Source organism: Schistocerca serialis, chromosome 2 (assembly GCF_023864345.2).
Source record: "Schistocerca serialis cubense isolate TAMUIC-IGC-003099 chromosome 2, iqSchSeri2.2, whole genome shotgun sequence".
Taxonomy (NCBI): Eukaryota; Metazoa; Arthropoda; class Insecta; order Orthoptera; family Acrididae; genus Schistocerca; species Schistocerca serialis.
This window is the reverse complement of record NC_064639.1, coordinates 312,769,723-312,785,114: the sequence shown is the minus strand read 5'-3', so window position 1 is coordinate 312,785,114 and position 15,392 is coordinate 312,769,723. Positions and strand designations below refer to the sequence as shown.

At 38.5% G+C, this 15,392-nt stretch overlaps 1 protein-coding gene across 3 annotated transcripts in view; it reads right to left on the bottom strand.

Annotated features, from left to right (window-relative positions):
• Positions 1-15,392, bottom strand: part of LOC126457099 (BRCA2-interacting transcriptional repressor EMSY-like) — a 320,327-nt gene that overhangs the window by 88,353 nt on the left and 216,582 nt on the right. For all 3 annotated transcript variants that reach the window (XM_050093126.1, XM_050093127.1, XM_050093128.1), the window contains 2 exons: positions 7,626-7,753; positions 26-173 (listed from right to left, as the gene is read on the bottom strand). In XM_050093126.1, the coding sequence (XP_049949083.1) occupies positions 26-173; positions 7,626-7,753 (276 nt within the window). The remainder of the gene's footprint in view (positions 1-25; positions 174-7,625; positions 7,754-15,392) is intronic.

Sequence of the window (15,392 nt, the reverse complement as noted above, 5' to 3'; positions counted from 1 at the left end):
GCATAAAGTGACAACCATTTCTTACCTTTCACTGGCATGTGTGATGGATGCACAGAATAAATTCCTGTTTGTGGATCTAATTCACCAACCATTTCCACAGTTTCCCCATCTTGCGGTCTGCTTGGCGAAGAAACTTCCTCACTGTATGTCTGGACTTGGGTCTCCCGCTCATCCTACATGGGCACAATATTTGCCATATTAGTACAATTATTACCATATCAAACCTCTCTAAAATATATCCTAAGGAGTATTTTAGAGTGGTACCAGTATTTTCATCTACAGACCATAGGTACAATGAACATTACTTACTATATTACAAGTATTATTATTTTATTATGCACAATATAATTAACTGTACACAGTCTGTACAAAACCAGTTACAAAATAGCACATGCAACGAGTTTTTATTATTGTGATGAAATCATGTGCCTTTTCCAGATTTTCAGAGCAGTGTAAAGATTTTTGGAAGGCTGAATGCCAAGCAATGTGGAACAGCATTAACTATACTTCTCTGATGACTTATGGATTCTGAACCTTAAGCCAAGGTCTTAGCTACAATTTTCCGTATAATCTTTTGTCTAAAATCCCACGGGAAACATTACCAGAGATTGTGGAGATAGCAAGAGTAGCTACTGTTTGTATGTGTATCTCCAAAATGACCACCTCATTATGATACAACCAAAACACAGGCAAAGCTTGCCAAATTTAGACTAGATGGGAGCTCATTTTGCAGAACTGGTGGTATTATGTAACAGAAATCCAAGGACCTGAACATATTCAATTTAAGTATTACCACTTTTCTGTTAATCTATTCTCATGTCTCTACCTAGGCCTCTCTGGAAGTTCATAAGTAGTACACACTGTCTTACACACAATTTTAGTCTCATAAAGTCATAATTAGTGGTCCTCTGGCACCTGCCATGGTCCACTGCTAACAAATTATCTGTACTGACTTGTAGGCAATGGCTCATAACATTAATGTTTCTTTTAGAAATTTCAATGTACAATTGTGAGCCACTTGCTTAATAGTGAGTTGGCCCGTCTTCCAAATGCAATACAGCAACAATTCTGCATTGCATGGATTTGACACGTTCTTGGTAAGTTTTGAGAGGTATGTGGTACTAGATGTCTACTCACAAGTCACATAATTCCCATGAATTATGGGTGACTGATTTGCCAGCAAGAATCTCATGCTCAGTAGCATCCCGTGCCTCCCACAGAGTTTAGATGGGCAAATTTGGTGGACAATACATCATACTCCTCAAATCATGGAAGTATGATTCTGGCATTGTAACATGACAGTTATGCTACTGGAAGATGCTATCATTATTGGGTAATCCAGCTTCCCCATGCATTTGTCTGCGAGATGGAGGACGTTTTGTGGTGGTTGTCTGCAGTCGATATCATCACTAACCACAATGATTCTCCTCGTGTGTCTGCTCTGATTATGTACTTTATTTATCACATCACATGCCAGCAAGGTCATCACGCAGCACTCAATTTCGTGGATGGCAGTGATCAAAATGTTTCGGCTCATCAGTGTTTAACTGACTGCATGTGCAAATCATTCTGATCTTTCGTGGAATGTTAGTATTTGTATCCTCTTTTGTCAATTTGAGTACTGCATCATACTGCATTTTTCAAATGTTCTGGTAATATGCTAATATGATCAATGATAGTTTTCACAAATGAGAGGAAAGCATTTACGTAGCTAGTTATTTTCTTATTTTGTAATTTAGATCTCCCTCAGATTACTTTGTCTCTCAGATTCTTTTAGCCCAGTCCCTTGATGGACTGATTATTTTTCTCTTCTGCTTAGCATGGAGATTGCAATTTTCCTACAAACACCTATCTGCAAGAGAGGTTTTCCTGTAAACTTTGTCCACTACAATCACTTCAGTTCCTGAGTATCTGTACATTTGACTCTCTACCTGTTCCCCTGGTGAACTGTATGCAACGTTCAGTGGTACCACTCAGAAAATCAGAGAACTATCAGTTATCACCATTAACAAAGTGTTAATAAAACACAGCATTGACATAGCATGCAAACCAACCAAAAAGTTAGGCAAATATCTGCAATCTAAAAAAGAACCACCTTGGCAAGACTGAGTGACCTTTAAGCATTTGGATGACACTGCAGTGCATTTGCTGTTGCAAAAGTATGGGTAAACAGTTCAGTTGTTACTGCTATTGGCAGTTAGCTAAGCGTTCACAGTTTTCATCGGTTAAAACACTTTCGCTTATTTATTTGCTTCCAGTATGTTGCAATACATGCGTGACATTACTTTTCACCATTACACATATAATTTTCTCATGTGTTAATTGGTAGCACAGCATCTGACAATGTCTTCCACAGCAGATGAAATATGCAGCAGAAGATTATGCGAGAGACCATTACTAATCAAAAACTGTTTGCCAGGACAGAGGAATTAACTATTTGTTTTATTTCAATGCTGAACTATTTTAAAGCATTCTAAATTAAAGTAAAATTATGGTCCCTACAGGCTTTAGCAAATGTCTTTGAGCACATGTTCAACAGTGAGCCCTCCATTAAGAGCAAATATTTCTGCCATAATTAATAATGCTTGATGAAAGAAATTACATTTCATCTGATAATCCTCAGAAGGCCTAGCAGTGCTGACCAACTGCCATGTCATCGTAAGCCTAATGGAATTACTGGATGCAGATATTCACATGTGTGGGGTGAACACACTGCCCTGCCAGTCGTCATAGGTTTTCGCTGACCTGGAGCGGCTATGACTTGATCAAGTAGCTCTTTAATTGGTATCAAGAGGCTGAGTGCACCCCTGCAGCTTGCATGGTCACCCATCCAAGAGCCAACAACACCCAAATGTGCTCAAGTTTGGTGATGTGAAGCGAACTGATGTATACGCTGCGGCATGGCCATTTACAACAATGCTTGCTTACTTCCTCAAAATTTCTTTTTTATTTTTATTTTCAGAGGTTTACAATCTAATCGACAGTGAGAATACTAGAAGGCTGAACAGCCAAGGAATCATTACAAATTTGCCTAAGAAACTATTTCTTAAAATGGGAACCCATGTAACATGTAATTTAGACAGTGTGAGCTACATTTCAAAATTTTTTCTGTTTTTAATTTTTTGAAAGGCATATAATTTGATTTTACTCTCATTGTATTACTCAGTTAAATCACATTTCATCCATGATCTCTGTTTTTATTTTTTTCATTGGCATGTAATTTTATTTTATTCTTGTTGGATTTTTCAATTACACACATTTCATTCATGATTCCCTGTTATGGCGCCAAGTAAACTGTTGAGAATTCAGCCATAAAGCCAGATGTAATTCACTTCCTAGACTGAATTTTCAGCTGTGTTACCCTCACCCATCTTTTGAGTGAGTGTCGTCTTTTGAGCGCTGCGTTGTCTGAACAAGACACAGCCAGGGTAAAAGCCCCACAGCTGCAAGAATGTGAACTGTTGCCAGTGCCATAGAGACTCGCCACTTGCGCGAGTTCCACTAGCACCACGGGCGGCGCTGAAGTTGATGATATTGATTTCATCCCCGCCAATTGCAGACCGAGTACAATCTGCCAACGACAGGACGACAACAGACAGGAGCCTACTCAGAAAACAGAAGAGCAGCTCTCACCAACTTGCTTATAGATCATTGTTCAGTACTGACTTAGACAGGTTATGACCTTTAGTGAACTCCTAGAAGTGAACAGACAGTTGTTGTAAATTGCATTTGCTATGTACTGTGAAATTTACCTATGATTACTTGCACTTATTCATTGAGGGCCATTTTTGTATTATATTACAAGAGTGTTGCGGACTTAATCATTCAACAAGTCATTAAGATAAGTAAAACTTTTTAACTCATTTGTCTGACTTTGTTAATAATTTGTTGAAGTGTTGTAGAACCTTCATTCACCTATCCTGTTGCCTCACCCTGGGGCACAGCTGTGTAATAGAGGCAGGGAGAAATTGTCTTAGTGGTGTACTGCTCCATAACCCATTTCAAGAACTCACAAACTCGGCCTACCATAACAACAGTGGCAATTTGGCCTCCACAGCAGCAGCGACAAGGCCTGTACAAAACTGGTGACAAGGGTTTACAAAAATTAGTGTAATGTACATATCTGCATTTTATATTGCAGACAGAACTGATGCATTTGCAACCACATATGTTGAAAGTGTATCATAACATTATGAAGGGAGTAGTATCATACAACCAAAAAAGTATGTGTTCAGTTGATAACAAGTATTGCCTTCTTTGGAGGTAAATAATGGCATATCATCTTTTATTACTTATAAACACCAAAAACTGTCATTCTGATTCATTAAATACTGCGCAAGCTGTATTCCCAAAACTGATTCCAAAAAGGCTGACACAGAGGTAATGATGTAACAATGTAACGTGACATGAGCCTGGCCATGGGTTCAAAAGTGTTTATTCTTCATGTTCTGAAGAATAACAAAGACTTCAAATGCCTAGGTATCAGCCCCCTCAGTCACTGCTCATGTTCAAGCCCAGGCTCCTTTTAGTACATGATCATCACTGTCCAGTGGTTTGGTGACTCACATGGAACCCCTTGAGAGTGAGGTTGCAATTTCAATCTTAAGTATGGCTCATTTGAAAGTATTGTGTTAGCAATTATTACAAGAAAAATACTAGCTGATAACGACTCATCACATGCATCAGGAGGGCGATAGAAAATGAGTGTCTGGAAGGTGCAGACATCAATCTTCTATGGGATGTTTGTATTATACTTCACAAAATGGACATCACTGACATTGTCCCCCTCAATAAATCAGTGGTCAGAGCAGTGGAATGCTATGCAAAGGCGCCCGGGTTCGATTCCCGGCTGGTTGGAGATTTTCTCCACTCAGGGACTGGGTGTAGTGTTGTCTTCACCATCATTGTATCATCCCCGTTGATGTGCAAGTCACTGGAGTGGCATCAACTAAAAAAGAAAAGACTTGCACTAGGTGACAGGTCTACCCAATGGGAGGCCCTCGCCACACAACATTTCATCAACATTCAGGAAATGTTCGAAACAAATCATTAACTTGCACCACGAACACTAAATGAAAAATGGCATGATGCAGTCACCACAAAGATTTGCACCATTAAGATCGAAGACCAACTCTTGGGAGTTATAAACCGCGCAGAATGTTCAGCTAGATACCCACTCTTGAAGAATGTATACAAAAACTTTTTGGTGTTACAGGGTGATGATAACTGATGGGACATGATGGCACACAATTGAATCTGAAACAGTCTGTCATGTAGCTTATTGTGGAACTGACTATCCTTGAAGGCATAGTTGCAGATAGTACGATAACATGTTTTACAGGCACGGAAAAAACAAACATCCAGAGGTTGAATTTGTCCAGTGATTACAGGCGGTATGAACTGCATTTCACACACTTTTCAGGAGGGACAGATTGTTCTAAATGAGAATAATCTTTATACACAGACCCAGAATCAAGCAAAATCAAGTTACTTTGACCAGTTATTGGCAAAAAGCAGTGTTCACACTGTAGCTGTAGTTCTCTTACAGCAATTTTCCCACTCTAGCTTGCTGTGAGGTAAATATTCCTTACTACCCTGGCAAGATCACACACACAAGAAAGAATCATAGAAAGCATAGCATCTCCAACTTATTGCAGCAGAGTAAATAATTTTCCAACCAATTTACCAAGCAGATCAACAATCGGCATAATTTTATACAAGTGCGTTAAGACAGTTATGTTTGTTGATCTTGATACAACTCTCTTGGTACCTCTAATTTCCAGAGCTCCTTTCATAAGCATTTCCTCTTCAAATCCCGATTGTTCAGAGTCAAAAAGAAATTCTTACTGAACGGTGGGATAAGTTTGTTTATCTCATCTAAACATTTTCGGGATATTCCACAGTTTGCTGTGCATCATCAAGTTGACTCTTTGTTTGAAATTTCATTATCTCATGTCTTCCAATTCTGTAGCACTCTCTGAAGTTATGCAGCCATCAACTTATTTCCTTGAAATTTCTGTAATCTATGTCACATGCAATTTGATGAGCCTAATGTATCATGCAGATCCTGTAAATTGTATTGAGCATCCTTGAAACGCGCAAACACCAGTTTTTGTAACAAGTGTGTCTTGTCCTCCATTTAATACCCATAGTTTTCTTATGCACCACACGATCATATTACTGTGGAATTACTTGAAATCTATTCCCAACTGTTTTTTTACTACACTGTGGATGATCTTCCACGTACATAATTACTTTCAGTACTCACTTCTTAGACAAAGATGGCCCTTTACTAAGTTTCACTGGAGACGGAATTTATGGCTCCCTGTCTGACAAGGATGACGAAGTACTTGCCTTGATGCCTGTTTCAGTATGATTTTCACTTGTTAAGCATATATCGTCATCATTGCACTCCTCATGGACATTATCTGCACAGTTGAGTGTATACGGCACCACACATCCCACTGACTCATCTTGCAGAAATGCTGATATTACATCTGCCACTTCTTTCTCACTCTGTGAAATTCTCTTTGTTGCTTTCTGACAAAATGTTAAGTTTGGTAACTGTTCTTGTACATACAGTGCAATGTTTACTTTGTTTACCATTGGCATTGCTCTGCTTTCTATCAACACCACTATAGTTGGAGTCATGAACGATGCTGGTTGAGTTTAGCTTGTTCTGTGCACCTACATCACGCATTCTCCAACAGCCAATGAGTAATTAGTAGTGTTCTGAGCACTCTACTGTGAATGTTTTATGCAATACGGGCATTATACATGATCACAGCGAGCTATTTTAGAGAATTTTTATTCCATTTATTGCGAGATGTCATGGCAGATTGTGCTGGTGAGTGACAAATCCTGCACACGCAAGCTAGAGCCATAATTTGCTGGATACACACTATCATCAAGCACAAAGCAAGTGAATGCGCATACCGCAACTGCCACTTGGAACTGACAACAATGCAGTTCCTGTTCTTGCCTCAACCTGCACGAATCTCCATTGTTTGTGGATCAGTCAATAACACTGTTGTGAGTTACTCATCAACTAAGCAGTTCAATTACGCTCCAGAGCCTCATGCTGTGATCACCACTGGAGACCTCAAGTCTTGGCCCCTGTTGCCATTAGCAGCCAATATTGTAGTTGCTTGGTAGAAAATATGTGGTATGTCAAATGCCGTAAACATCATTGGCCTTTTGCAATTTCACACTCAACAGGTTCTTTGTCAGTAGTTAACAGCTATATTACAAATCCAAAGGTCTGAGGATCGATCCCTGATCTCTATTAGGATTTTCATCTGTCACTTATCACTTCTTCAACTTCTGAAAATGTTTGTTAATGTGAAAACTTCCAGTTTCACTATGGTTTGAAGTCTATGTTAAATAGTACTTCCTCCTATAACTGGTTGGGTAAGTCAGTGCAAAGGTAGCCTCAGAAACGGCTCACCACCTCCAACAGAACTGTGTTTAGGTGATCAAAATAACCTTCAGGCTGGTGGCAACTTTACATTTTTATTATTATACTATATCACCCATATTAATGTCAAAGAATTTGAGACCATAATCAGAATTTTTCACAGTTTTATTTCATTATTTTAAAAATTTCTACAATTTATAATATTTACCACTGCTTCAGAAGGCACAGAGTTTTCATTTGCAGTTGTACTTCTTTCTGTGAACTGTTTCTCAGAGCCTGCACTTGGTGTATGTGCTTCTGTATTCTCTATGTTAATTACATGTTGTACTAGTTTTCCTAAAACAAAGCAGAAATTTTTGTTTTAGAATTATCCACTTAGAGCAATTTACTAATGTAAAAATGTATTTTATTCTTAACAGTTAACTAACTATATTTCAGCTTTTGAGTAATTACACAATTCTTTTTGTTAATGAATAACAGTTCTGCATGTTGCCATCTTTCATGGTGTGGCTATCATTCACAGTCTCACAAAAACAGTAATAATATGATGAAACGGCAGTTAGTCTACAGTCTATGACAAAAATAAATTTTGAAAATTACTTTGAAATTATTTTTGGAACTGACTTATAATTTACTGAAAAAAGAGGTAAACAAAAACCAAACAAAACTGACAAATGAAGGAAACACTGGGATTAAACATTATGTTTCATGTAGGCAGACTAGCGCATAGTTCAAATACATCAATGGTTGTCACTGTCATCTTCATCTTTATCATCATTCTTCTTCTTCTTCTTTTTCTTCTTCTTCACTTTCAGGGATTAGGCTAATTGCCTATTCTGTCCTTAAAGGTTACTGTTGAGCCCATCTCATGTTGGGGCTACCAGGATTTCTTCTTCCTACTGGACTGTATCTCAACAGTTGTTTCTTCAGACTTTCTTCTGGCATTGTGATCCCATTTTCTTTCAAGATCTTTCTCTATTGTGATGTTTATCCCTTCAAAATTCAGTTCTCCTAAAATTTGTTCATTCCTACTCTTGCCTTGGTATGTGAAACCTTTCACTGTTCCTAGATCTCTTATTTCAGTGCCCACATTTTGTTCTTATTGCTTTTTGTGAGAATCTGAATATGACTCTTATTCGGCAGACACATCACAGCCACTGATTCATACAACTTTATTTTTGTTTGCTTTCTAACTGCATTGTTACAGGTTCTATTAATAGCAACACATATCTACTGAAACTGATGAAGCATGTTGTCTACACCTCTATCATGATGGGAACTTATTTGGTTTCTAAATAATTAAAACTGTTAACTTTCTCAATAATTTTTTTAATGATTAAAATTTTTGACGTGATTGACTCAACTCTTTTGCATATCATTACCTTCTTTTTATTAACTGAGATTTGCAGTTATACTCAATGGTAAAATCTTTTTAAAGCAAGGATGAAACATAAAATTCAGACAGTTTCAAATTTGGATCATACCCTAAATAATTAGAACATGTACACTTCCTGATAAAAGGACACTGAAGCACTTTCGATGTAACACTGTACATGTAGACACCATTGGCTGGTGTGTAAATAATTAAAGTTCTCTGTGTCAGGCAGAAATGGCACCAGAGTGCTTGGTTCAATTTGTTACTAGGCCTGTCTGGTAGGGCAAGCATATGTATGTTATGTGATCATTGTGAAGGACACAGAGATATCACATACTTGTGTGAGACAGAATAACCAGCGCCTGACTGTTTAAAAGGGACCTCACTGTAGGTCTCCATTTTGCTTGTTGATCAAAAAGTGCTCAGATGTAAGAGTGACCTATTGTTGGACTGTGTGTGAATGTTAGGGCAGGCACATTCATCATCAAGGTTTCAGTTGACCCCACATCTGACCACCAGAAGGGTAGATCACTGTGTTGTGCATCAGGCACATTGCAAGTCCTTCAAATCTGCAGCTGCTTTCCAAGAACAAGTAAGCACACACCATTGATCAAGAGAATAGCAGCGGCCGGGCTGGGGACTTACCATCCCATGAGTAGATGGTTGTTATCACCCCAACACAACTGGTTGTGTTTGGAGTGGTGTGATTACTGCAAAGCATGGGCTGCTGATGAATGGCACGGCACTGTGTGTGATTTGTGGTTCTGATCTAATCCAGATGACAATCGTCAGTGAGCATGGTGGTGACCTGGTGGGAGGTCTCATTCTTCCAATGTTTTGGAGTGGCAGAGTTGTGTGAAGAGCCATCAGGTATGACCTTAGGCCTCAACTGGCAGTAACTGAGGGAACTCTGACAGTACAACAATAAGTCATGGACATCCTGTGTACTCATGTGCTATCTCTCATGTGACAGTATTGTGGTGCCATTTTCCAACAGAACAAAGCTCATCCACACATGGCACATCTCTATAAACTATGTGTCTGACGCTGAGGTACTCTCATGGTCAGCAAAATCTCTAGATCTATTGCCTACAGAATGATGATAAAACCAGTGCAGATGTCAACTCCATTCCAGTGCCAGTATCTAGTATATCAACGACAGTTACAACAGTTGTGGGTCAGCTTCCCCCAGAAGAGGATACAACTGCTTTATGACACCCTTCTCAATCAAAACAGTGTACGCATCCAACACAAAGGAGATGCAATGTCATACAGATAAGTGGGCTCATACTGCCAATTTCTTTGTAAATGCGAGTCAGTTTTGTAATCACTGATATAATATTAAATGCCCTCTAACCACTTGAAGTTTCATTTCACTTCCTCCTCCTCTTCTGGCAACTTCACTTTCGTTTATCAGGAAGTGTATTCAGCAGACAACAATATGAGAAACCATCAAATACAGGCAAATTGCAATCTTTTGTCGTCAGTAGATAAAATGCATACAGCTCTAAATTCATTCACAAAACCTAATGTTTGATTTTGTGATGTGTAGATCATCCTAAGAGATATGTATCTCACATTTTTGCTTCAAGGTACCTTCATAACCACCACCACCACCACCTGCCATGTGACATCCACTGGTTGGATCAAGGCCACCACTAGACTTTTCCATGCAATATGGTCTTCAGCTAGATACTTTCATACTGCCCCTGCATGTTTTCTACTGCCATCCACACAACTTCCATTACACCACTGTCATGATCTTTTCTTAGCTCTTACAATCCACCACTGACTTCGTAAGTGCACAACCATTTATTTGTCTGGTTGTGTGTCCTACCAATCTCCATTCCACTGTTATTAAAGTCATAAATGCCCCTTCTAGTCCAATATGTTCCATGAGTCACTTGTTTGTTTTGCTGTCTTTCCCAGTAAGAGCAAAAAGAATTCTTGTCAGTTTGAGCCAAATTAGAGGACTATCTTCAATAGAAGTATGGCCATGTTTGTCTCCACAAAAATATTTTTTAACTATTGACAATTTGTATGAATTTCTATTGGCAATAAACTGTCTCAAACGAGGAATTTCACAATGGCTTGGCTTTCCAGATTATTTATTTGGATGACGAGAAAAAAGTGGCAGCATGGTTACTTTAGAAAGCCATATACATTAAGACTATTCCACCAAGTTGACACTCGAGTTATATTATAGTGCAATGTGTACCAACACATTAAAAAAACAATTTCATCAATATGTTGTCAATACTAGACTTTGCAGATGAAATGAGTATTAATTTGACTTACTTACTCTATTTAAATTCACTGATGTCTCACTGCATCTTACTCTGGGGAAACTATTCATTGAGAAGAACAGTGTTCACTGCACAGAAGTATGTAATACAGACAATGTATGTCTAAAATGTCTTGTAGACAACTCTATAGGCAACTTGGCTCACTGATATCTTCATCATGGATCCTTCTGTTGTTTGTGTCATCAATAAATCACACTTTGAAAACATCATCCATAAATATTACACTGGAAGCAAAAATGATCTGCACTGTTCATCACTAGGTCTTTGTGCAGCAGGGAAAGAAATGAAGTAGTTTTATTAAGAAAAATGTGCATAATGTGTAAATATAAACAAATACAAATTCCAGTACAAATACATAGCTGAATTATATTACTATAGTCCTAGTTTTATTATTGGCACTGTTCTTTTTTTGAAGTGTTTTGCATGATATCTTTCACACTGTTCATTGCACAGTTCACACATGCAGTCTTCATTTGATCTTCAAAATAGGGTTTCTATTCAGATTTCCTGAGCTTATGAAACAATCAGAATTTTGGCTACAAGAAGTAAGAGTAAAGACATTTTGTTTTCGGACAACACATTACAGTGAAGGAGCAGAACTGTAATAAATACACATGGAACATACAAGGCTTAAAAATGTGATACCATTCATGCCAACTGAGATGTTAGTACAGTACAACACCATCGTCCTCACAGAAACCTTTTTAAAAGCAGAATATCGTCGGTGAAGAAACAGTACCACATAAGTAGCAAAATAAGAATTTTACACGAGAGAGAAAAAACTGTCTAAAATGCCTAATACATTTCACAGTGGCGCTAGGTTTGCATCATAGCACTACAAGGAAATATTGGATCAAATAAAAATGTGAAACAAAAAAGTACGCTTTACAATGCTTAGTTATGGCACATACGTGGAATTGTCTTGGTATTCATGCCATGATGTTACTTACGTGGTATTTATTTGTCAGTCTCCTGGCATGAGTTGACACATTTACATTGGTATTTGGTGCTGAGAAAGCTAGTAAGAACATGTTTTGGAGCATTAATTATTTTTTATTGAAAGATTTCATAAAAATGTTTTAAATAAATATACTGCTTACATAGTTCCGATAATGTCCGCACATTTCTTCAAGAAAAATCCTAAACGTCACTCAAAGCAGCAACAGAGAACTACACTGCACTGATACTCATCACACAGTTACCTCCACGATAATTTTCATTCATTAGGAATGGTGTCGTAATAGCTATGACAATCTTTAGGAAGAACAGATTTAAGTTGTTGTAAATGGTCCCATTTGGATTTCTTGATTTTCAGTCTTTCCTTGTATAGTTTCGGGAAGCAGACATCTCCAAGAATTTTCCTTGGCCACCTCGGTAATTCTTCCCATACCTCGTTGAAAGAGCACTTGTAGTAAATAATACCGCGCCCTCGGATCAGTAACAATACGTTCATTTTTTACAGCTCTTCCAGGCCTAATTGAGTCATACAGTCACAAACTTTTCTCTGCGTAGTTGATGAAAAAGGAATAATCTAGGTAATGGACTTCGTGTGGCTGTGGCTTTTTTCTCACTTCTTTAGATATCATAGCGTATTGGCTAGGAAGTGTAACTTCATGTCCTTTAAGCTTGTGCTCAATGGAACTATGAACTGAGTCACATTCCATCTGAGTATGGCCTTTTCTCTAAAAACTTTTGTGTAATCAATACTCCAATATCAATTGCCAATCTTAAAAGAGCATTTGATAATATTACACTTCTGTTCTGATATGTGCAGCTGTCAGAACACAGAATGACTTGAACGGGATTTTCCTCAATCTTTCTGGATAGGGTGTCCACGATGCACGAGTCAAAACATGAGGCAATCAAATCACCTTGTGTTTCACTGAACCAGTAACATACTGCATTACGACTTCCTAAATTATACATTGTAAAGATACGAACAGCCAACTTTGTTTATAATAAACTGCACTTGCACTTAAAAACGGAGCTACTTTCACAGCCTGCAAGTCCATGGTGTACAGTGAGCAGAGCCTCTGCTGGGCTTCTTTCTTGTCAGCATCTTTTTGCATCCTTGCCTGCTCTTTCTGTTCTGTGTGTTGCTTCCACACGTCTTCACTCAAGTTACCAAGCCTGTAACTACAACACAAGTTGCACTGGTCTTTCTTGGGAGAAAATAAGCTAATATTACCATCTTCTAAAATCAAGTTAAAGGTAGCCCGACTTAATGGTGAAACCTCCGCATGACATTTTTCCACATAGAGTTCATATAGCTGTTGTTTGGATTGTAGAATAGGCTCAAGGTACAACTTCGAGGACGATTTCCTGCAGTAATGCGAGGGAAGTTTCGGAAGAGAGTCCAGGAATTCTTTCATGAAGATTCTCTCATCTTTCTTCTTCGTCTGTTTGATTCGAAGTCGTGATGATTCTGTGTCAGGACTCATCCCATGTGTGGAATTACTCAGCCAATATTGGACAGTCCATACTCTAATCCCAAGAGTATTGAGAAACATCTTTTTGCATAATTTATGTTTCCCCAGCTCATTTTCCAAATGATAAATGAGCGTCCCATTTCTCCTAGATTTGCATGTTTTCTTCCCTGGACGTTTGGTTGGAATTATGTCCACAAGGTTGATAATGTAAACCTTCCTTTGATCCCATGACATCGCTTCCCAAAATGTGTTAAATGCTGCCTGCCTATCATCAGCAGAAAACTGATGACACTTCCATCAGAACGGATTTCTGGCACATCTTCGAAGTACGTGTTGGACCTAATTTTCGTGCCTCTCTTGGAGTATCATGAGTGATTTTACCAATTCGACTTCTTTTGTATCCAATACAAGCCTGTCCACACATTCTCAGAATTTTATTGGCATTTTTCTTCCAATCTTCAGGATGTGGTTTAGACTTCCTTTTCCTGTCACTGCTTACGTCACCATAAACTTCTTGGCCTTCACTGTCAGCATCATTACTGCTCCCGTGATCTTCAGATAATTTATCCAGAGTGTTTGGCAAACAATGAGCAGCATTGCATAGCAATGAGTGTGAAGTACTGTGTGTGCTTTTGTATTTACGTGTTATTGTTTACAGTATCCACAGATTGTAGATATGCGGTATTTAATTCTCTACAGTTCCGCGGTATTGTCATCTATTTATTTGCTGTGTCACATATGCGGTATTGTTTTAGATAATTTTTTTCATGGTAAATAATTAAAAATTCAGCATTATGGTGTTAAGAGCAGATGCATGTACGGTTAATGACATCATCTGACACTGAAAAACGAAAAATCGGCAATTTGTCAGTTACGCGGTATTGTTTCTTCATGGACAATATACTATAAAAAGGTACTACGGATTTCACTCTTTCGCACACCAAACCATAGGCTGACCAGCAGGAGTAGTTTCCATCTTCTTCAAACCATGCCTTCGATTAATATTGGAAACAATAAGAGATGAAATACAAATGCTGTTAAATCAAATCACGTAACAATAATAAGCGTATAGACTCAACCGCAGATGACAGCAGAAAATGAAATTGAAAGAATAACAGAGAGATTAAGACAAACAAAGATCTACAAAAGAGTAATTGTTACAGGCGATCTCAACACAAGGGCAGACAAACCAACCACTAAAACAGAACTGATCCTGGAGGAGGAGGATATAGCCTTGTCAACAAATCTGACCTGAAAATCTACATAGCAGCCAGTGGAACCACAGCAATAAACCTAGTATTATGCAGATGATGATGATGATGATATTTGGTTTGCAGCGCACTCAACTGCACAGTTATCAGTGCCTGTACAAATTCCCAATCTTTACACATTTCCCGACCTGGCCGGGAATTGAACCCGGGACCCTGTGATCCAGAGATAGCACCACTAGCCACTAGACCACGAGCTGCAGACTATTACTCAGAGGGGAAGGCATAAAGGAAGTTAACCAGAAAGCTCTCTGGGTATTAGCAGTAGCACCAATAAGACTACATATACCAGTCACAACAACTTTTGAGTTTAATCAGTCTTCAATGAGAACCAAGCCCAAGTCAAACACGATATCCAGGAAATTAGACACAGAGAAGTTAAAGAAAACCTGGGAAAAATAGAAAAAGCAAGATGTCTAATCAGCTCCAACAGACAAGGAAGTAGTGGAACTATGCACAATGACCCTACAATCATGTCAAAGAGAAATGAAAGACAGGAAATTTCAAACATGGTTCGACAAGGAGTGTTGTGGTGAACAGCAGAAGATGCTATCGGCACTACACTGAGCCAAAACCACAACACAACAGTATGACCTG